General features: G+C 39.7%; 1 protein-coding gene across 1 annotated transcript in view; it reads left to right on the forward strand.

The window, feature by feature from the left end:
• The first annotated feature begins 5,615 nt into the window (after positions 1–5,615).
• Positions 5,616–21,334, forward strand: part of CTDP1 (CTD phosphatase subunit 1) — a 93,703-nt gene continuing 77,984 nt past the window's right edge. Inside the window, exons 1-4 of the mRNA XM_065753009.1 lie at positions 5,616–6,038; positions 16,224–16,307; positions 19,276–19,369; positions 20,774–20,902. Of these exons, the coding sequence (XP_065609081.1) occupies positions 5,719–6,038; positions 16,224–16,307; positions 19,276–19,369; positions 20,774–20,902 (627 nt within the window). The 5' untranslated portion in view covers positions 5,616–5,718. The remainder of the gene's footprint in view (positions 6,039–16,223; positions 16,308–19,275; positions 19,370–20,773; positions 20,903–21,334) is intronic.

Raw genomic sequence — 21,334 nt, forward strand, 5'->3', positions numbered from 1 at the left:
AATTGATTATTGTGATGCTAAGAATGTGCATTGTCTCCTTCTGAAGGTAATTAACAATATTTGCAGTTGTTGAGATCAAGCACCAGATGTGTATTTTATTGTATTCTCTGTGTTAAATTCATTCCCTTTTGCATCTGCAAAAGCCAGCAGAAAACCTGGCAGAAGGTCCTTGACTGAGCAGTCAAGAATCTAGAAACAGGAAAGGACTGCCACAATGGAAACTACCCAAACCTCTATTAGACAGGGTGCTTACACATGGCAAAAACTGCTCTGGCTTCTGATGCTAAGTCTTACAGGCTTCTGAGGAGGTTAAAGCTTCACTTCCTACTGGAAATCCTCAAAAATAGGATGAGGTTATTTCACTTTTCCAATTGAAATCTGTCACTAGTTATCACAATAGCTGCAGTGAAGTGTCTGGCTGTGCACAGCATAGAAGAGCTGCAAAAGTTTTTAAATGTCTCCAAAATTTTTTGAAATAACTAAAGACAATACCATCTTGCAGACTTCTTGGACTCAGAAACTATATGTAAATTACTATAAATCCCCTGCCATAGGGACTGGCTGATCTGTAACTCTCTAACTTCTGTGCATCCCAAGTACTACAAATGGAGCTCTCACAATAAGATTACATCACATAATTTGCAATGGGGCTGTTTAGCACCAGGGCAGCTTGCTCCTGCAAATCCCCAGCTGCAGGAGATTAATGAGAGTGACTCTGCTTGGCCAACAAGCATCACAGCTGCACACCCAAGCTTTGAACAGGAGGGATTTTGCTGGATCACTGCTGAGCTGCTGCTTCATCCTGTTACGAACAATCCCACAGCTTTCTTGGGAGCAGAGAGCTGTATGCTGCATGTTTTGTTACTCTTTTCCATTTGCAGATTTCAACAAGCTGCTCCTAGACTTGGGGAGTTTGTCCACCTACAGCCTCCTAGAATTACTGTGAAACAGATACTAATATGTTATGCTACGACAGGCTTACAGCATCAAAATCATCAGTCTGAGTATGAAAACATTCAGCCAAGTCAACTTTAAGAAGCATTTGGAATATTTCTTAAAACCAGAACACTTATCTTAAGAGATCTTTACCTAAGTATATTTAAAATTTAAGTAAATGAGCTGCATAATTTCTCCTTTACTTTCCTAGAAGTTAGACGTATATTTTTAAAATTCCTTATGTACCACTTTCAAGAAACACTTCCCCACAAAACTATATTTACCACCTCAGTGCTTTCACTCAAGCAGTTACATGAAGTTGATACCTGTAGCATTTACTTACGTTCATACTATGTATTCAAATACATAGGCCTGGTTAAATTCTGACGACCTTTTTGAGGAGAAGACTGGGAAAAACATCTGCCCCTTGATGAATGCCACCTGGTATTAGTAGACATTAAATCAAACATTTTACATTGCGTGTTCCTTAGAATTATATTTACTTAAGAGAATTGCAAGTTCTTCTCTTAGTGTTCTCATTGCACACCATCTCAGATTTTTCCTTGCACCTAGCTAGGATTAATGAGCACAGACATTTTGTGAAGTTTTGTCTCCATGCATTCAAAGTAACCAGCAACAATAATTATTATGTAGATTTCATTTGCTATTCTCCCAGCTGAGATTTTTCTCTGCGCAGTTACAGGTGCAAAGAAAATCACAAAATAGTTTCTATGAAAGGTGAGACTGCAGAAGCTTTCTGAGATTGACATTAATGTAGAAGATGCAGGACACACACACTTTGCTCAAGAGATGAGAGTTAGCAGTGTCAGAGTTGGCAAGATGAGTTCTTCTTACTTCACTCCTTGCCTGTAAAGCCACCGTTCTAGCCCTGTGTAGGTACACAATGTCAGACTTCGAAGTCACCGAATTCTTACATGCATCAAACCTGTCAGTGAAGGATCAAAAATTTTCTATCCTTGTCCATTCAAAAAGCATGGATTGGATAAATATGATGTCAAAATATAATAAAAGCTGTGTGGTAGGCCAGCTTTCAAAAAAATGACAGTTATTCAGAAAGCTGCATGACCTTTAATGTGTATTGGATGTGGGAGATTAGCCAGACAAAGGAAAGTGAAGTAACCAGAGGTCTGAAATATTTGCAGGGAAAACAAAGCTGTATCATTTTTATGACATGGCTCTACTCCTCTGCTAAGATTCCCATATCCACATACAATAAGAGGTTATTCAGTACCAGCAAACATAGTTTGTTTAACAGAGGTCACTGTCAAATACAAGGCAAGATTATGCTCAGGGAATATGGAGACAATTTACAGTTCTTTCTGGTTTACTTAGTGTCACAGTGTTATCCGTGACAGTGACCCAAGGGAAACCGAGAAGGGAGAGAGAAAGGAAAAAAAAACTGCACTGTCAGTGGCCACGCGGCCGCCTGAGCAGAGCCGTGTGCTCGAGGGAAGGGGGGGGGGGGGCGGAGGGGGAAGCGGAATAGATGGGTCTACAAAAAACAACGGCACTATCTGAGATGGAACGGTAGCTTTACTAAATCTATTAAAATTGAACAAGTGAAAGAAAGTTTCCAAACCGAAAGCTGTGAGTTTACGTTAGGGAGGAACTGCAGGGGAAGCACACGTGCCGAAGCTCCACAGCAACCGAAAGCGCGCCCAGAGAGGGCGGCCCGGCATCCGGTGCGGAGCTCCGCCCCTCTGCTGCTCCCACAGCATTAACTCCTTCACTGCTGCGTGATGCTCTGATGTGGAATACCGGCATCAAAACCACAAAACCACAACACTTAGAGATATTTCTTATAGTGGAAGGAGAAAAAAATATTGCATGAATATGAATTTGGTCCCTGATGCTTCATATTATTCTATAAGGGTCCTGTCAGTAGTTACCCATTCACTGGTAATTTGACCAGGGCTGATACTGTGGCAAATACTGTTGATCTCATTGATGAGACAGGGCATGCATTCAGCAATTTTGCAGATGATACAAAGATGGGAGGAGCTGGTGGGAGGCCAGATAGCTGAATACTGAGTGGCAGTCCAAAGGATCTTGACAAACTGGAGAAATCAGCAGGCAGGAACTTCATCATATTCAAGACAAGAAAGTTCGAGAAAAGGCAATGCCAAGTCCTGACTCAAGGCAGGAACCCGGACAGGCTAGGGGCAAGCTCTATAAAACAGTTCTGCAGTAAAGGCATTGGTGACCTGGTGGAAACCAAGCTGACCATGTACCAGCAAAAGTGCTTTTGCAGCAAAGAAGGCAACAGCATCCTGAGATGCATTAGGAAGAGCACTGCCAGCAGTCTGAAGGAGGTGAACATCCTTCTATGCCCAGTCAGATGGGGTGTGTTTGTCCAAGGGTATGTTTATGGACATAGATATACTGGAGCACCTGCAGCAAATGGCCACAAACAGTATTTATTAAAAGATTTGGAGCATCTGTCACATCAGAAGAGTCTGAGAGAGCTTAGGCTGCTCAGCATGGAGAAGATTCCAGAGGGATCATTGAGGTTATGTTCATGGGTGAAGAGAGAGATTGATAAACAGAGGGAAATTCACGTCAGTGGTGCCCACTGCCAGGACAAGAGGTAATGAACACAAACAGAAGTACAGCTTTTTTCACTGTGTGACTGAACATTGGAAAAAGTATCCCAGAAGGGCTGTGGAGTCTCCATCCTTTGAGATTCTCAAAATCCAGCTGGACATGCACCTGAGCAATCTGCTAGCCTCCCTGCTTTGAGCTGGGGGAGGCAGGACTAATGATCTCCAAAACCCCTTCCCACCTCAACTAGAGATTCAGTCTTTTCTCGACCATCACGATTAACACTCTTCACATTATAGGGTTTTTCTAGAGTTAGAAGTCTACAAAGGCTTTAGCAAAAGGGAATTTCCTGATCAATTCTGCTATTCCAGGATCTCTCCTTTCCTTTGCATTCCTTAACAGGAGTGCTGCCTCGAGGCTGTCCTCAGCCTGCTTACCCTGGAGCAGAACATTAACAATCCACCCCTAAAAGAAAGAAGCCTGGATTCAAGCTAAAAGCGTCAGCCAAACATGAAGTGAGAGGAAATGCTGCAAGCCAGAAATTGCTAGTGGAGTTCTTTGTTTAGCTAATCAAGTCTAGTGGCCTCATTAGCAGCCATTGGTGATATAAAATTCAGTTTCTATGTACAACATGTACACATGTACGATGTGGACATGCTTCTCCAGTGCTGGTAACTTTTATTTTATATTATGAAGCAACAACATTGATTATAGTAGGACACTAGCAGTCATCCCAGTGAGAATTGTCTTGTGTTGTAAAGGAAGGAATAGTAAAGCAAAAAGAAAACAGCTCACCTCTTATGATGAAACTTTACTGCATGCACATGTCAACATTAAAAGGTTATTAAGAAGGTGGCCATCCAGACATTAGTCTGAGGCTGGTATTCCCAATAAAAAGAATAGGTGAGGCACACATAACTTGTGTTCAGCATTCTATTTTAACTGTGTGGCTTTATTCTTTACTTACTTCACTGCATTCAAAGCCATTACCTTTTATAACAAATGTTCTTGTAAGTAAATCCCTCCAATAAGAGCAACAAAGTGTTATCATCTCCTCACACACTCCAGGATAGAGTAGTTACAAAAATACTTTCTCAAATTTATTGCTGAAGAAACTTCCCTTATTCCAAGCAAGAGCTCTTGAGCAGGAGGAGCATTAATGATCACCATTCTCCTAAGCAGTACCCTAATACTGACCTATCCATCTCACAGTTCCTACATCTCATTTATAAATACCTTCCAACCTCTATAAATAATGAGTGGAGGACAAATCAGTCAACAGCCTCTTCTACCACATCACAAGTGTTCAAGGAATGTTTAGACATCATGTTGAGGGACGTGGTTTAATGCAAACTACTGGTGACAGATGGACATTTGGATTGGATGATCTTTGAGGTCTTTTCCAACCTTGTTGATTCTATGATTCTTTAACCTCAAAGCATCCCCAAAAGCTGCTCCTGTCAGCTCTCCTGTATGAGAGAGATGTAGAAAATGTGTTATCACATAGTATGGTGTTATACCTGTGTGTGAAGACCTGTTAAAAGGTGCATGATTTTCACATTCTCGGGCTGCTACTGACAGTAGTGTCCTCACAGCCCAGCTGTCTTGTGAAGTTCACAGCAGTGTCTCGAAGGCCAAATTCCCAACCAGCTCACACAGTCTTCATTTCAAGGTACCTCCAACTAGCACTAAGGAGGGAAATCCTGCTGTTTCGAGATTATCTCGTAAGCTGCACCCCTTTCAGGCTTTCCTTTCGCGTTGGTTTCTCCCTGCCCACAGCCCGGCCGCCAGCGAGCAAGCCAAACGCTCTGTGGAAGGGAGCAGTCCTGACCGCGGCGGTAATGCGGGGCTCGCCCCGAAAGTAGAACTACAGCCCCCAGCATGCCTCGCTCGCACACCCCGCCTCTCAGCAACTGCTCCCGGCGGGCGGGCGGCTGCGCGGATAAGCAGCCAGAGCAGGAGAGGGCGCTGGCCGACCCGGAAACGCGTTTGAAACGGGCAAAGGGCGGGGTGTGTGGCTTTCCGGCTTTCCCCACCCTCTCCTCCGTTCTCGCTCCTGCTGCGCCTTTAAGCCCGGCCGGGAGAGCAGCGTGTCGCGCCTGCGCAGTGGGGTCGGCGCCGCCGGTAGCTGTTGTGGCGCCCCGTGCCTCGCAGCGGCAGGCCGCGGCCCTCTGCCAGGCCGGTGGCGCGGGTGTCGCCATAGCGACCTGTCCCGGCGGGATGGAGGGGCCGGCTGAGAGGGGCGGCGGGAGCGCCGCAGAGGACTCCGCGGGGCTTATCGCGGAGATCCGGGCGCCGGGCCCGCGGCCGCTGAGGTTGCTGGAGTGGAAGGTGTCGGTGGGGGCGGCGGTGCAGATCGGGTCGGTGCTGGCGCTCTGCGCCCCGCTGCCGCCCGCCCCGCGCCCCGCCGCCGCCGCCCCGCCGGGCTCCGGCTCTAGCCCCCGGCCCCAGCGCGCCGGCCCCGAGCGCAAGCTGAAGGCGGAGCGGCCCGGCGTAGTGCGGGAGCTGTGCGCCCGGCCCGGACAGGTCATCGCGCCCGGGTGAGTGTTGCCCTGAGGACGGCCCCGCGCGCGGCTTTGGGGCGGGTGGTGCCGGCGGGGGCGGGCGACTTGCCGCTCTGCAGTGCTCACAGGTGTTCGTCGGGAGCTTGGCTTTCCCCTCGCGACGTAAGGCAGCGGCGGCTTCTGCTCGGTGCGTGCCTCGTTGCTGGAGGTACGAGGTTGTTCTCCTCGTGAAGCCCTGTGCTGCGGCACCTGTGGAAAGCGCTCGCGCCGGGGCAGAATTGTTTCAAACCCAGTGTCCTGTGCCGACTTTGTGCGCGAGATCTTTGCACCGGGGTTCCGTGAAACTACCAGCAAACCTACCAGAAATACCATGGTTTAGTTTGGCGACTTGCTCAGCATAAAACTGTAACGCCAGCAGAATTGTTCACTGCTTGATTGCAGAGGTTTTACTGATACACAACACTGCAGCAAAGTGTTGGAATTACTGGGCACCGTGGGGATACCCTCAGAAGTATAAATGTCATTAATAGTGTAGCAGTCTCAACATATAAGGCTTCACAAATATTAGCCAAATGCTGTAATTCAAACTTTATGAATTGAGGGATTGAATGAGAGAGGCTTTCTAGTTTAACAGTGGCTTTGTCTTTATAACATTGCGTATTTGTCAACTTTTAATTTCTTAAATGGCTAACAGATAGATAGGGCCTCTCTGATTTCTAGGTTAAACTGGGTTAATAGCTTGCTATCCTACAAGCAGTTGTTTTGTTGCTTTTTTCTTGACAGGAAACCGTCGAAACCTTCTACTTCCTCTGTTTTATGATAGCAAGTTATTTTCTTTTATTGCTGTTTTCTTGGTTGCTGGATGGGTGCAGCCAGGCCTAAACATTCTCGATTGAAAAATTACCAGTACATACACAACATATGTGTAAAGAGATGTTCTCAAAGATTCAGGAAAAAACAACTGTTTTATTACCAGTTTATATGTGATAAACGCAGAGGAGATACAGGTTGTATTTTTCTTGCTACAGATAGCATTATTCTTTCTGAGATAAGATTGCTTCTGTTTGTGCTACATTAGCATTTAGCTATTACATTTGGTGCAAGATGAACTATCCTAATATCTTGTTTAGAGCAATGTGCCATAAAAACTAGGCCAGAATCAAAACATATGTAAAAATATCATACTACAGTTTTAAAATAGTGTATATGAGCTGAAATTCATCTTGATAGCGCAGAGTGGACAGAGATGAAGTTGTCTTTGTTGCATTGTATTTTATATTAGCTAAGTGCGTGAGGGGAAAAGATGAAACCCAATTAGAAGTAAGTTAAAAATAAAATTAAAAATGTACTGGCTCTGGTATAGCAGCATTTTGTGTTTGGCTTTGTGTGGTATAAACTTTGGGACTTGAATGCACCAATTATTTTGTGGTGCTTGTGTTGATTTGTTTAATCTTGATTCTCTTGAATATAATAAGCAAATGCTTGCTTTGAAACAGAAAATGAGTGCTGGTTTTTATCACTGTTGTCCCTGGCTTCCATAAACACTTATCTTGAACTGACAACAGTTTGTTGTTAGTACTGACCTTTGCTGAACTGTTCTGGAGTTCTTAATTTTCAGCATGGTTTCTTACACACTGTAATGGTGTTTGCTTGGTAAATATACAAGAAAAATTCAAGTGAAGAGGTAAAAAAGCATGGCCTGAAGGGAGTAGAGCTGGTCAGCATTTGGAGTTATAACTGATTTGTTCAGTCACTTATAAGGTATTTTAGCAAGTGTTTTATCTCTTGCCTGTGGCTTCTCATTTTGAGGAATGGAGGTAAAAACATTTCATCATCTATCAGTAACATTTAAATGCACATAAAAGTTGTTGACTATTAAAATACAGTAATAGTTAAGGTAGCTAGTGTAGTAACATAGCTGAAATGTTTTCATTATCTCCAGACAGTATACTTGTCTCTTTTCCCCTTCCCAGTCCAAGCTATGCAGCTTTGTAGGTGCTTTGAGAAAAGTGGGCTTGATCAATTTAACCCCTAATTCTTTGTAAACCTTAGATTTTTTTCAGATATTTGCCAGTCACTTAGTGTATACCTACAGTGTTTTGTTCAAATATTTTTACTTTTAGGTAGAACATGAGAATGCAAATTGCTTAAATCTTCTTGAGGATAAGTAGTGTGACTTGCTGAAAGTTCTTAGGTTGTCATTTTGGCCATCTTTATGATAATAATATTTTCTTAGAGCACAAGTTTCTGTTTAGAAACGTAATGTTTGTACGTGTTTGTTTGCATTTTTGTTTTTAATCGCATATGAGCTCTGATAAAAATCTTTCAGGGGATGAAAGTAACATGCCATGTGCAGCATTTAGTTTTCTTGTAGCTTAGTTTCCTACTTCCTGGCAATAGGCATTGGCTTTAGCAGTCATTCCCTTCATTCTGTATAGTCTTCCCTGAAGGCCTTGGTGTTTATTGTGCTGGCAAAAACATCTGAAATAACTCATCTGGTTGCTACAGGAGGAAGCTGCTGCTTGGTTCTTCAGCGGTATGCATCCCTTGCTCCAGACTAGTGTATTGGTGTGTGGAGGGCTGCAGGGAGGGGAGTGGCTGGGGCGAAGATTGCAACCTGGGGCAAGCAGGAGGTGGATGTTGCTTATGCTGGCATACTTGGGCAGTCAAACACCCAGCCAAGGCTTGAGAGACTGAGAATGACCTGTTAGGATTGTAAATAGCAGGGATGACAGCAAGCAGGTAATGGAAGGACTTTGATGTTAACAAAGCAAAATTTTAATGGGTGGCAGGAGCAGCAAATAAAATTTCGTAAACTGCTGCACTGCTCTGTGTATAATTAAGGCTAGTTACTCATCAGAGTTAATCGTTTTGAAGCTGTGACTGGTATGTCAGGATTCCGGACTGATCAATATTTTGTTTTATGTGGATATTTACATTAAGTGTTCTAGGATGAAACAATTGACCCCTTTTGGGCTGTCATAATGAGATAACCATACAAGAGAATTTCAGAAGTTTGTTTGCAGAAACTTCCGAAAGATTAATTACCTGTATGTTTAGGTCTTTCTGTCGTAAATAGCTGTAGTAGATAAAACTTGAATTCTTTTAGAGTACATAAAGTATACAAGAATTGTAAGCAAAGTGTTAATGCGTCTGGATTCTAGTCAGAACTTATTTTCTAAGAGATGGCAATGTTTTCTCTAAAGCTGTAAATTATTGTATTGTTACTTGTTTTTTTTTTTTTTTTATCTACAATATCACCCTTTGTTTATCTAATGTCACAAAAGCTCAGGGCTTCATTTACCACCCAAGATGAAGAGGTCTTTTAACGTGGACCTCAGTACCTTTCATCTTGGAGTCTTCTAGAGGAGTAAAATACTGATCAGTTACAGGTTTTGAAGTGATTACTCTTTCAATAAAATATAGAAAAAGCAACTTGCTGTTTCTCTTAAATACAGGTGTTTTCACAGTATCCTGTCAAATATTTAATGAGCTTTTTAGAGTCTGCAGAAGTTGTCAAATACTGAGGAACGTTTAACAACACTTAGCAATCTCTATTTACTGTATCTCTTACCTACTTCCATTTTGTATTTGGATGCATTCTATTTTTATAATCTTATGGTATACATCTTTTCAGCCTGTTTCCTGTGCGTGGTTTTTTGTGGGGATTTTTTTTCCTTCATGTTCTGAGTGCTGATGCTAAGAAAGCTGATCTATCTGTGGGGTGTTTGAATTTGATATTGAAAAGAGTTCAAGCTCCAAGTGAATTTCATTCCTCCATTGCTTTCTTCTTCTTAGTTCACTGGCACCTAACAAGCAGCTGTTATGGGGAGCTGTGTGGAAGGGTTGAGTACCCTCTGAGAGGTTTGAGTTCTTTTTTCTTTATGTGATCATCTGTTTTCATGAAACTCCCAGGATCTTCGTTATTTGAGGAAATGTACCTGCTCAGCAGGATTCATTGGAATCGGGCATCAAGTTCAGAAGTCACTAGTTGAGAGGCAAGGCAGTGTAGTGTGGCTGTAGAAGGCTTGTGTGTGTCATTCTGTTCAGTGAGGGTTCCTTCGAGCTGGGTTTCATGATCACTTCCACCTTACAGGAGAGTCAGCTGGAAGGAATGTGCCTCTAGCTTTCACCTGTCTGGGTGCTGGAAGCCATGTAGCTGAAGCTGGCCTGATCTCCTGCTTTGCTTTTCATCCTTCCCACCCAGCCTTCTGCTAAATAATCCAGACTGATCAATACCTTCATCTAGATTGACTACTGCAATAGGAAGGCAGTGTGGGGAGGGGGAGAATGTAATTACGCTTTTGTCAGTAGTTAGCATTTAGGTCTGATCAAAGTGGTTGTAGTTATTATGAGGATTAAAATATAACGTGAAATCAATAAATAACGTTACTGAGGTTGCGTATCTCCCATACTGCATTTTGTATAATTGTCTTTAGTAATGAATTACTTTTATCCTTACAGGATTTCTCCCAAACTGGTGTATTTCCTGTTGTCAGAGTTCTCACTACAAGTTGGTTATTTTACTTGAGCTTGAGGACTGCAAGTGCGTGTGGAACCCCATGGGCCAGCAGTGAGGTAGCTCACTGGGCTGTTTCATGCATTTCATTGTAGGTACATTCCAGCACAATAAGAGGAGACTTTTACTTTAGTCATCTGATGGTACTGAAATAACAGATCTAGGATGTCTGGACTGGTGTTGATTGATCTGCACATGATGTCGTTATTAGAATTCTTCCACTTTCTACATTGCAGTGTACTATGTAGATTATTTCTAATGGATGAAGGGAACATAGCTTAATTGTGATCTCTGAAGGAAGAAAGTGGTCAGAAGTTGGAAGATGATGTAACGTTCTTTACTAATAAATGCAGGTTTGGAAGGATCATAAGAAGACTGGTATGTTGGTGTTATATGTGGGGAAGTTGTGTGCCTTTCCCTAGAGGACTGGAGAGCTTGAGAAGAAATATGCCTCAAAAGAATTAAAAAGTGATCAGAGATGGTTAAGCCTGGGACTGTTAACTGGCTTTGCTGCAGTTAACCTATCACTTAATGTTGGGTAACTGACACGAAAGTCAGTCAGTGTGAGGTTCAAGAAAGCTGTGCTTCTCATCCATGGTACTTCTCATCAGTTAATCAAGGATTCTGCTTCTAGGCAGATATTTGTGAGAGTTTAAAAAAAAAATCTCATGGTTAAATATTGAAGGAATTAATCCTTTGTGATGATCCTTCACCTTCATGGCGATTAGGGCTTTGAAAAATTCATGCTATGAACTACAGTCCCGTATAACAGGAGCTGTGGTTGGTTGTTACAGTATGTTGGGCTTTAGGGCCCTTTGAGGTGGTTCTAAATGCTGCAGCCACGCACCACAAAGTGGTGCTCTGGTGTAAGTTTAAAAACATCAGTTTCTCAAACATTTTGGGTAAATTAACCTGTAGAAGCAGGCTTTAAGTTGAATGAGATTTTGCTTGTTTGCTGTTCCTGTCCTCTGACAGCTAAAGTACTATGCACAAACTATGTGGTGTAGGTCAGTTGGATGATTCAGTCATGCTGGATATTAGTAATCATGAATCTAGCTTATTTTTACCCATTGACAATTACTTGATAATAATCCCTTGAGCATGCTGCAAAACTGGTAGGAGCAGAGGCTGTTATTTAGTCGTTTGTAGGAATCCTGTTTTGCTGTATTAGTTCAACTTTGCATCTTCTGATGTTCATTGTTAAGTCATACGGCATCAAATTGAGATCAGCAGCTTTAAGTGACCACAGTGACAACTCAGGGGTTTATGACTGCTGCGGTATTTCTTTATCCTGAACTGATTTGAGGAAATGCAGAATTTTTTTGGCTTTTGATTTATATTAGCAAGATGCAAGCAGGTATGAGGCGGTAACCTTAGAGCACATAACTTGTCAGTTTTTCCATTAGTACATCTGACAAATCTCTCTGTAAGTACTGTGGCAATGCTTAGTTCCTTTTTTAAAAAAGTCTATTTAGACAATTAAAAAGACTAGTAAAAAGACTATTAAGATCATATGGCATGATTTCCCTGTCATGGAGGTGTTCAGCTAGCCCTGAACAAAATAGAAAGATAAATGCTAATGGAAGTGACCTGCCTGCTGTGGGGAGACTGTTCTATAGGGTGAGTTGTTGAAGCTGCCTGCATCTTCCCCTGGTATTAGACATTTTTTACAAACACTTGCAACATTGATGTCTTTTCCCATCAGTGATCTTTCTGCCTTCATTTTTCATTACTGGAAATGCGTGATTGTGCTGAAAAGACTGATTTAAAAGAAAAAATATATGTAATCTTCAGGAGAGTGCTTTTATTTGTAGTGGCCTGAATTATTGCAATGGAAAAGCAGCAAATTGGATCTCAGATTAGACAACCTTATATGCTGATTTTCCCATTTAAGTTAACCTACCTGGAACTATAGCCATGGTTGCATTCATTATGGACTTTAAATCTTTTTCATGTTTTTGAGTTAATGCTAATAACCAGGCCTTAGAATTAGTAATGGTATTGACTTCCTCTGTTAATGAAAGCAAAATGCTCATATCGGATTTCATGAGGCCTTTCCTTTCGCCACACTTTTTCAATCATCAGCATGAGAACGCAGGCACTTTTAAAAGGCTTGTTTTAGAAACAGATGAAATGTGTAAGTTTGGAAGTGCTGTGAGAGCAGTGATGGGCTTAAGGTCATCTGGTGCATCCTGATGCTATTAGTTTGTCCCTGACCATAATTTAGTGTCTCTGATTCTGACTTGCAAGCATACCTGGAAAGAATGTGAATAAGATCCTGGAGAAAGTTTCCTTATTTCACAGAATCACTTCAATTGCACTGTATGTAAGTATTTAAAAAAAAAAAAAGAGTGAGGACAGACCATGTTGCTGTTGCATAGAATCTTAGAATCACTCAGATTGGAAAAGACCTTAAAGATCGAGTCCGACTGCAACCTAACCATACTACCCTAACTTTAACAACTCTCCACTAAATCATATCCCTAAGCACCACATCCAGGTGGTTTTTAAACACATTTGGGGATGGTGACTCAAACCACCTCCCTGTGCAGCTGATTCTAGTGCTTAACAACCCTTTCCATAAAGTAATGTTTCCTGATATCCAACCTCTACTCCTGCTTATCACACCATTCCTGATATTGGCCACCTGGGCACACTGCTGGCTCACATCTCGCTGACTGTCCAGGACACCAGGGTCCCTTTCCATCAGGCAGCTTTCCAGCCACTCCTCTCCAAGCCTGTATGGTTGCCTGGAGTTGTTGTGACCAGAATGCAGGACCTGACACTTGGTCTATTGAAACTCATATGGTTTACCTTGGCCTATTGATCCAGTCTATCCAGGTCCCTGTGTAGTGCCCTTCTCCCCTCAGGCAGATTGACTCTCCCTCCCAACTTGTATAATTTGCAAACTTACTGAGGGTGCACTCAATCCCCTCATCGAGGTCATTAATAAAGATATTGAATAGAAGCAGCCCCAATACTAAGCCCTGGGGGACACTGCTTGTGACTGGCTGCCAACTGGATTTAACTCCACTGACCACAATTCTTTGGGTTTGGCCATCCAGTCAGATGAAGATTTTGCAATCTGTCAGTTGTCTGGGTGGATGTTGGAATGATCTAACTCCTCTACACCTATCATGCATTAAATGTGTGCCATTCACAGCCCAGTTCTTTTTCCCTAATGCCTGGCTTGCTGACAAACTGTCGTAGTTCTGCAAGACTGGAAGAGGATTGTTTGGAGGAAGGATTGCATTTTCTCTGACTTTTCCTTTGATCACTAAGTGGTTCCTGAATTAGTTTTTGGAGAAAAAGTAAGTTGCTGTTAATACTGCCAATAGTAGGATGTATGTTCATTCTTGGTATTTAGAAGGGGTTAATTTCTACTGCAGAAGTGGAATAGAGAGCAGCTCTGTTCTTAAGGCAGGTTTTGGTCATGAGCTGGAAAAGAAAAGCAGCGGAAAACCAAACCCCTCTTTGCTTTATGCAGCCATTTAAGATTGATATGCAGCCTTCTATTCAGAGCACTTATGTCTGATAATCAACTTGGATCTTGGCTCTTATATTTTGAGAATCATCAGTTAAAAAAGTAAAGGGAATGTTTCCAGATTGAAATTCATAAAAGCCATTTACTTGAGTTCCATAGTATGCTTTTAACAAATCTACTTTTCAGTGTACATTTACAATATACATTAAAATGTAAGCAGGTTAAGTATTTAAATGTGTTTAAGCCTTAGTAGAGTTCAGGCCTTTTTGCAGCAGTGAATAGTATATGTTGTTAGTTTGTTTTCCACTGGGAGAAGTCTGCTTAAGATCCTAGAAGCTTCATGTGGAAATTTGCTTGGCTCAGTTGTTAGTGATAACAAGTTCACTGTTGCTCCAGAGTTCATTCTTTGTCCTTTGGCTTAGATGCTGTAGTGGAGAATGGAGGGACAAGGGGTTTGCTATCAGGTACTTTTTAGTGGTGAACATCAGAAAATTAGATGTTCTGGTCATGTTTGAATGTGCAAGGATGGAACTGGTATTTGGTGGTGCTGCTGAGTATGTGACAAGTTAGAGAGGTGATGCTTAGGGAAAGTATCAATGAATAATTTAGAAATTTCAATTTTTCTTATGATCTCAGAGTAGAGATTCTTGTAAGTTTAACATGAACAGAAACTTTTGCATGTCCTAACTTAAATCATACCTTACCTCAGAATTATACCAGCTCCTTGGTAGCATGTCTGGAGGATGACATTAGGTTGGATAGAATGATTCTCAGGTAGAGAATGCCTGAAGATGCTTCTGCTTTCCAAGATGGCATAAAGTGGCTTTTTTCTGAGCTATTGAAAACCAATTAAATCAGGTGCTCAGTTAAAATTATACTCAGTCATTGTAAAGTTTTGTGCACATTTCTGAGGCTTTTATTGATTTCAGACGGTTTTCTCGGACTGTTCCAGCATTTGTGTAATTTCAGGTTCATGCACTGAACACGGTAAAGATGAGCAGTTCTGGTTTGCTTCTTAGTGTGAGCCAAAAGCATGACTAAGGCAAATAAAAAAGGAACTTCAGAGATGAACCAAGGTAAACGAAAGCAAGGCAAACATGTTTGTAAAAGTGAGGAGAAGGAAGGATAAGTCAAGTGATGAAGTAGTGTGAACTTGGAGAGATGAGTAAACAATAAAAAAATGCCTGTAATGAAGGGTTGCTCTTTTGTGTTCTTGTGGAGTCCGACTGACTTCTTGTGTTCTATGAAATACATACGCTATTTGAAAATCTGAGGTCTAAAATGATAGCAGAGGAAGAGAAGATGCAATTACCAAGCAGATGATGGGCCTCCATATGCAGGGTCCTGATCTGCCTTTTTGTAAATTAAAACACTAGCAGCGAAAACTTCTATTTAAGTGCAACTGATCTGAATCTAGTTTTTAATTCCAAAGGGGGGGATGGGGGGGAGGGAGGGAAATCCTTATGTGTGCATCAACTGCTGTTTTTTTTAGCAGTCGTCATTCTTCTGGTTGCTAAGAAACTTGCACTATACCGGATGTAAGCCACTGTGTGTGTCATTTGAAAAGAGAATTAATTCTTGGAGCTTTGAAATGCACATTACTCAAATTTATGAATGAGAGATTTGGTCAAAGATGAAAGTTTCTTTCTTGGTACTGTTGTCTTGCTGCAATGCAGATTTGAAACCAAAGAGAAGACACTAAAACCAACTTGTGTGAAAGAATTTGGGTTTTTTTTCCTTCCTGTTTTGTGTTTTTGAAAAATTAGAGAGATGCAACAGCAGTGGTCATGCAGTTGGGAAACTTCATGATATCTGAACTAAATATGACTGTTACATTTAATCCTTTCAACTTTTTTTTAACTCTATTGAAGAAAATGGGAAGAATGTCTTATGACTGTTTTAAGTACTTGAGAGCTTAACGAAAGCATAACAAAACATTTCTGTGAAAAGACTGAAATAATTCATGTTCCTTCCATGACACAAGAAAATCATAAACCAAGATGAAGTCATTATAGAAGAGTTTATGTATTTGATTTTCAATAGCATGTTAATGGACTGTTATATCTAACTGAATATAACCAGTTTCTGTACAAAGAAGTCTCCTGTCCCTTTTTTTCCTCCACTGGGGCAAAAGCATGTATCTGACTTCTGTCTCTGATCAGTAATCTAAGTATCTGAAATCAGCATACAGTAAATTGGATGACTATCTTTTTTCCAGGGGTGTCTTGGTGAGACTGGAAGGATGTAGCCATCCAGTTGTTATGAAAGGTTTGTGTGCAGAATGTGGCCAGGACTTGACTCAGTAAGTATTACTGCTCTTTTTCTTTCGAGCTTATCCTTGCTTATGATTAGAGATTCAAACTCTTTCTTTGGTCATTTACTCTGCTTCTGTATTCTGATTCTTAGTAGTTGTGAATCATACCTATAAGTTTACCTGTGAAGTTGTAGGTATTAACTACTAGTAAGGAGAGAGAACAGTATTCATACTGCTAGCATAAACTGGTCAACTTAAAATTATATTTCAAATTTTAACGTGAAGCACTCTTTCTCAAAAAAAAAAGGTTTTGATTGTCTAGTGAAATTCTTGCTTAAAGTTGAGTGGCCTGAATCACATTATTAGTAGTGTAATTATATTAAAAAGTATATTTAAGTGAGAAATTGGTATTTATAGGTATGAATTGATGTTTTTTGTGGATAAAACTAGTATATAAAGAAATTGGCAAGATCTGTGCCATTGTTGCAAGCTGCTAGAATTTACTTTTACTATTTACACAAGGCACTTGCTTTGTTATTCTGAAGCAGATTTTCAAGTATGTGACCTATTATATTTTGGAGGGGTCACAGATACAATGTCTAGAACTATATTTACTTCTATTACAGAGATGATATAAATAAATATATATTAAATATATTAAATCATTAAATTATATATAAATATATATATTGAATATAATAAACTGTTACAGAGATTAATAACTCAGAATATGAGTGAGTAAGATGCCATGTGGTACTTGAGTTAGGGTTGTATTGCATGTTTACTGTTCTGTCAACTGCATACACTGTTTCTGTGAAGATGAATGTAGGGTAAGTTACTACCTTAGGGAGAAAATGTGAAGAATATAGGTGTAGAGGTGTAAATTCTCATCATTGTGTAGCCTACTTTGCTTTTTACATGTCCACAACTGGGGTTGAGAGTCAGAAATTTTGTTGACCATGACTTAATAAACATGAGAATTTTATATGCACAGGTATACATAAATGTGAGAAGGTTATCAGTATAATTCATGTGATCTTCCTTTGATTACAGTGTGTTTGAATGGGAGCCAGCTTATCTTCAGTGCTTTTAATTTAAGGCTTTAGTTTTCAATTTTTTATGAGATATTCTGCTACGGAGCTAAGGGAATTTAAGCCTTAGGTCAGAAAAGCAAATTTGAAAGTTGATTTTCTTCTCTTTTGCCCTTTTTGCTAGTACAGTTGGTAAAGAGAAAGTAATTCAATATGCATAAGAAACAAATTCAACATCTGTTTACTAAAATAAACTGAATGGTAGGCTGGATTTTATAAATGAGCACTGCATGGTCATTCCATTTGGAAGGAGATACTTGGGGTTTTTTAATTCATTGTCATTAGTAGGAATTACTTTTTGAGCAGTACTATAAGCCACAATAATTGCAGTGAATATTGAAAATCTTGGACATTATATAGCCCAGTTAGTAGTAGGGTATAACTTTAAATCAAAATTTGATTGTTAATATCTTATAGACAAATATTTGGCAAAAGAGCAAGGTTAATATGAAGTTAGAATAATAGCAAGTAGAACTTTTCTTGCCCTGAACCAATATTTGATTTGAGGCTCAAATATAATAATGTCCAGTGTTGCTATTATTTCATAAAAATCTGTACAAGTTTGAATTTTACAGTGTGTTTGGTTTTCTCAATTAAGTGCTAGTCAGACAACATCTTTATTTTACACAATATTTCTTATGCACTTGAAATGAGGCATTAGATCTGCTAAGCCTACATCAAAAGGCAGTTTTACAAGCATCAGTTCTTTTCTCACCTGAAGAGAAGCCAGTACTGATAGTTCACTAGCAGCTTGTTAGGTGTTAACCAGCATTTTATCCTTTCCATTTCACAATTTCTTTGCTTGTTTAAGTGGACCAAGTGATATCTCTGTCTTTTCAGGATTCAGGTAGTGCTTCCAAATGCTGCGGTACTGTAGAAACATATCTGTATGTGACCCTTTCTTAGTCACTACGTAAAGGCCCTAGTACAGAAGTAAAATTTTTTTTTTGGAAACTTATTTGTAAATTATTTGGTGCTGTGTTTTCGTGAAATGAGAACTGGATGAAGTTTAACTTTGACTGTGGATGCAGTATGAAATTTCTTCCTTGACTGAAGAGAGGTACATAGGAGAATTAAAAGATGTGTGTGTCACACGGCAGTAAATTTGTACAATGAATTTAATGTTGATGAGTCAGAAATAGACTTACATTGCTGATTCGCAATTTGTGTTTGGTGGAAGCTAGTAATACTGAAATTGTGTGGGGTTGGTCTTTTTTAAGGAACTTCATACAAATACATGCTTGTGTGTAAATATACTTCATACACATACACATATCCTCCTACCTATTTTGATTTTGAGTGTATGCGTATAATATGTGTAAGCATAAATATAGGTACCCAGTCAGGATAGTCTGTGACTCTGTAGTATCCCATTCAGTGCCAAAGGGAAATGTATGTATCTTGGCTACTTCTCTTGAAGAAGCAATCATATATCAGTTGCTCTGCTGCACACAGAGTAACTCTGCCTATGATTTGCGTAGATTTATTTCATACTCTGGCTTGGGAGGGTGGACAATTCTGTGCAAAGGGTTTACGAAATAAAGGAAAATAAGTTTTAACTCTGAATGGTTTGGTTGCTAACAATTTATAATTGGTCAAATATTCATCAATGTGTAATGTTTTTTTCACCTTGATGTCTTTATATGTGGCTGTATGGAAGCGTAACTAATCTATTAAATAACTAATATGCTAGAAACATAATTAAAGTGAGTTCTGCAAGGTTTTCATGGTGAGCTTTGATCTATTTGTGCATTTTGTTCAGTAACTTGCATTAGCAATAACTTGAAATTATGAATGAGGCAAAATAGCTCTTAATCATACAGTGTTTTGAAGGTGACTGGTTTGCTACTGCAGGTTTTACTGTTCATATTTTAATTCAATTAAGCTTTGTTCTCTTTTGATGCCTCTTTTCTCTTTGTGGTTAGGATACGAAGCAAGAATGGAAAACAGAATGTGCCATTATCTACAGCAACTGTGTCTATGGTTCATAGTGTCCCAGAACTGAAAGTGAGCTCTGAGGTAAGTACGATTGTGCTTTCCATATTCACAACCTTCATTGTAGGTTGACAGTTGAGAAGCTTAACTATAGGATATTGTATATATTTATATAAAGCATTTGGCTCCCTTTTGAGAGGGCATTTGGTGCTGAACATTAATAGCCTCAGAGTTTTTGTGTTTGTGCTTATGCAGATTGATTATATCACATAGTATTTTTTTAGGCCCGTGTACTGAAAAGGTGATCCTTCTGTGATAGTAGATGGAAAATGTATTACTTAAATATTCGTGTCTCAAAGAATCGACAGTTTGTGAAAAGTTCAGTTTTTACTGTCGTGTACTTAAAGTTTGCAGTGTCTTTGAAACCTGGCTTCACCCTGATTAGTCAGGAACCTTGAAATTAGACCGAAGAGATGTAGTTAAGATACATTTTTACAGCTTTATTTCATTACTTTTTGAAGGTTCCACTTGGTTGAACCAACCTTTAGATTATTTAGAGAAAAAGGGATGTTTATTTTTAAGATAAACATCTTATTAATCTTTCTTAACAAATTGATGGTTTGCTTTTATTTATGTTGCTGCTTGCTCTTTTGTTTGTTTGTTTGTTTTTGTAACTCCTCAAAGCATCCCAGTGAGAAGAAATGTGGAGAAAAAAGCAGCTAGAAGCCATTCTCATTACAGAGGACTGTTTCAAAGGGTAGTTTGTGTTTGAGCCTTGCTTCTTAAGGATATTCCACTTTACTTGTAGGTTTGTCTGTCTGGTACTGCAAGTAGTACTGCATTACTACATTAGTACTGCAGCTTACCATTATGAGTGACTAAAGTGAACACAATATTTTGTATGCTTACAGATACAAAGGAAAGAAACAAACTTAACAGCTCAAATTTACAGGAACATAGGGGGTTTCCATAGAACTAATAATAAAACTGCGTAGAACTAAATCCAAATATTTGTCTGGTGGTATGCTCTTTAGGCTTAAGTTGAGAGTTGTGATGGCTTCTGTCATTAGCAGCTCTAATTTAATATTCAGTAGTGTTGTCAACTGTGTTATATTAAATTGATACAAAATTGCCAAACATAGTAGTCAAAAGTTTTTAGAACCAGTGATGAACTTCTTGTATGTGTACCTCAGCACTCAGTTTTGGTCTTAAAATGATTTGGTAGTTATCTGTTATGCGTAGATAGATATTGTTTTGAGTTCACCAATTATGAGTTGTTCCTGTCAGATGGGTGCAGGGGTATTTTTTTTGCTATAGGAAAAGTTGCTGACGTTGACTGTCATCTGTACAGTGTTACTGTTATGAAGTGTTAATGCCTTTGCAATTAGTTTATAGCAGCGTTTCTTCACAAGTTCACAACACATGGAAGCCAATAACCTTAGTTCATTTACTGTAAATTAAGCTTATTCTATGAATGCTTTGTTACAGCAAGCTGAACAACTAGGAAGAGAAGATCAACAACGACTACACCGAAATCGAAAACTAGTGCTTATGGTAGATTTGGATCAGACATTGATCCATACTACAGAACAGCACTGCCAACAAATGTCTAATAAGGTATGTATTTGATGTTAACTTTCAAGCCAAAGTAATGACAGGAATATTTCTAAAAATACTTGAATGATAGTTCTTCTAAAACAAAAAGTAAAACCAACAACAATAATAGGAATAATAAAAACACAATGGGGTTAAATAAATAAAACTGAAGAATAACAAAAAAAAGTGAGAAACAAATTCTGAAAAATACTCCTTTTTCTCCCTTCCCTGTTTAAATTGACAGCTTTCTTTCTGTCATTTCTTTTCATTTTTACATTCCAGCTACTTTGAGCAAAAAATATTCAGGTAGTTATTTATAATCAGAGCCTTTCTTTCTCTACAACTCCACAACAGACTAAATACATGGTTAGGAGATGTGTTTTTTTTTTCTTCCAAATCTGATGTGGATGTAATGAATTTCTGTTGGTAGTCCCTTTTTGGGTCATTCTGTGT

This window comes from Cyrtonyx montezumae, unplaced genomic scaffold, assembly GCF_038088225.1.
Source record: "Cyrtonyx montezumae isolate F1298 unplaced genomic scaffold, pur_monq_1.0 scaffold_8, whole genome shotgun sequence".
NCBI classification, from domain to species: Eukaryota; Metazoa; Chordata; class Aves; order Galliformes; family Odontophoridae; genus Cyrtonyx; species Cyrtonyx montezumae.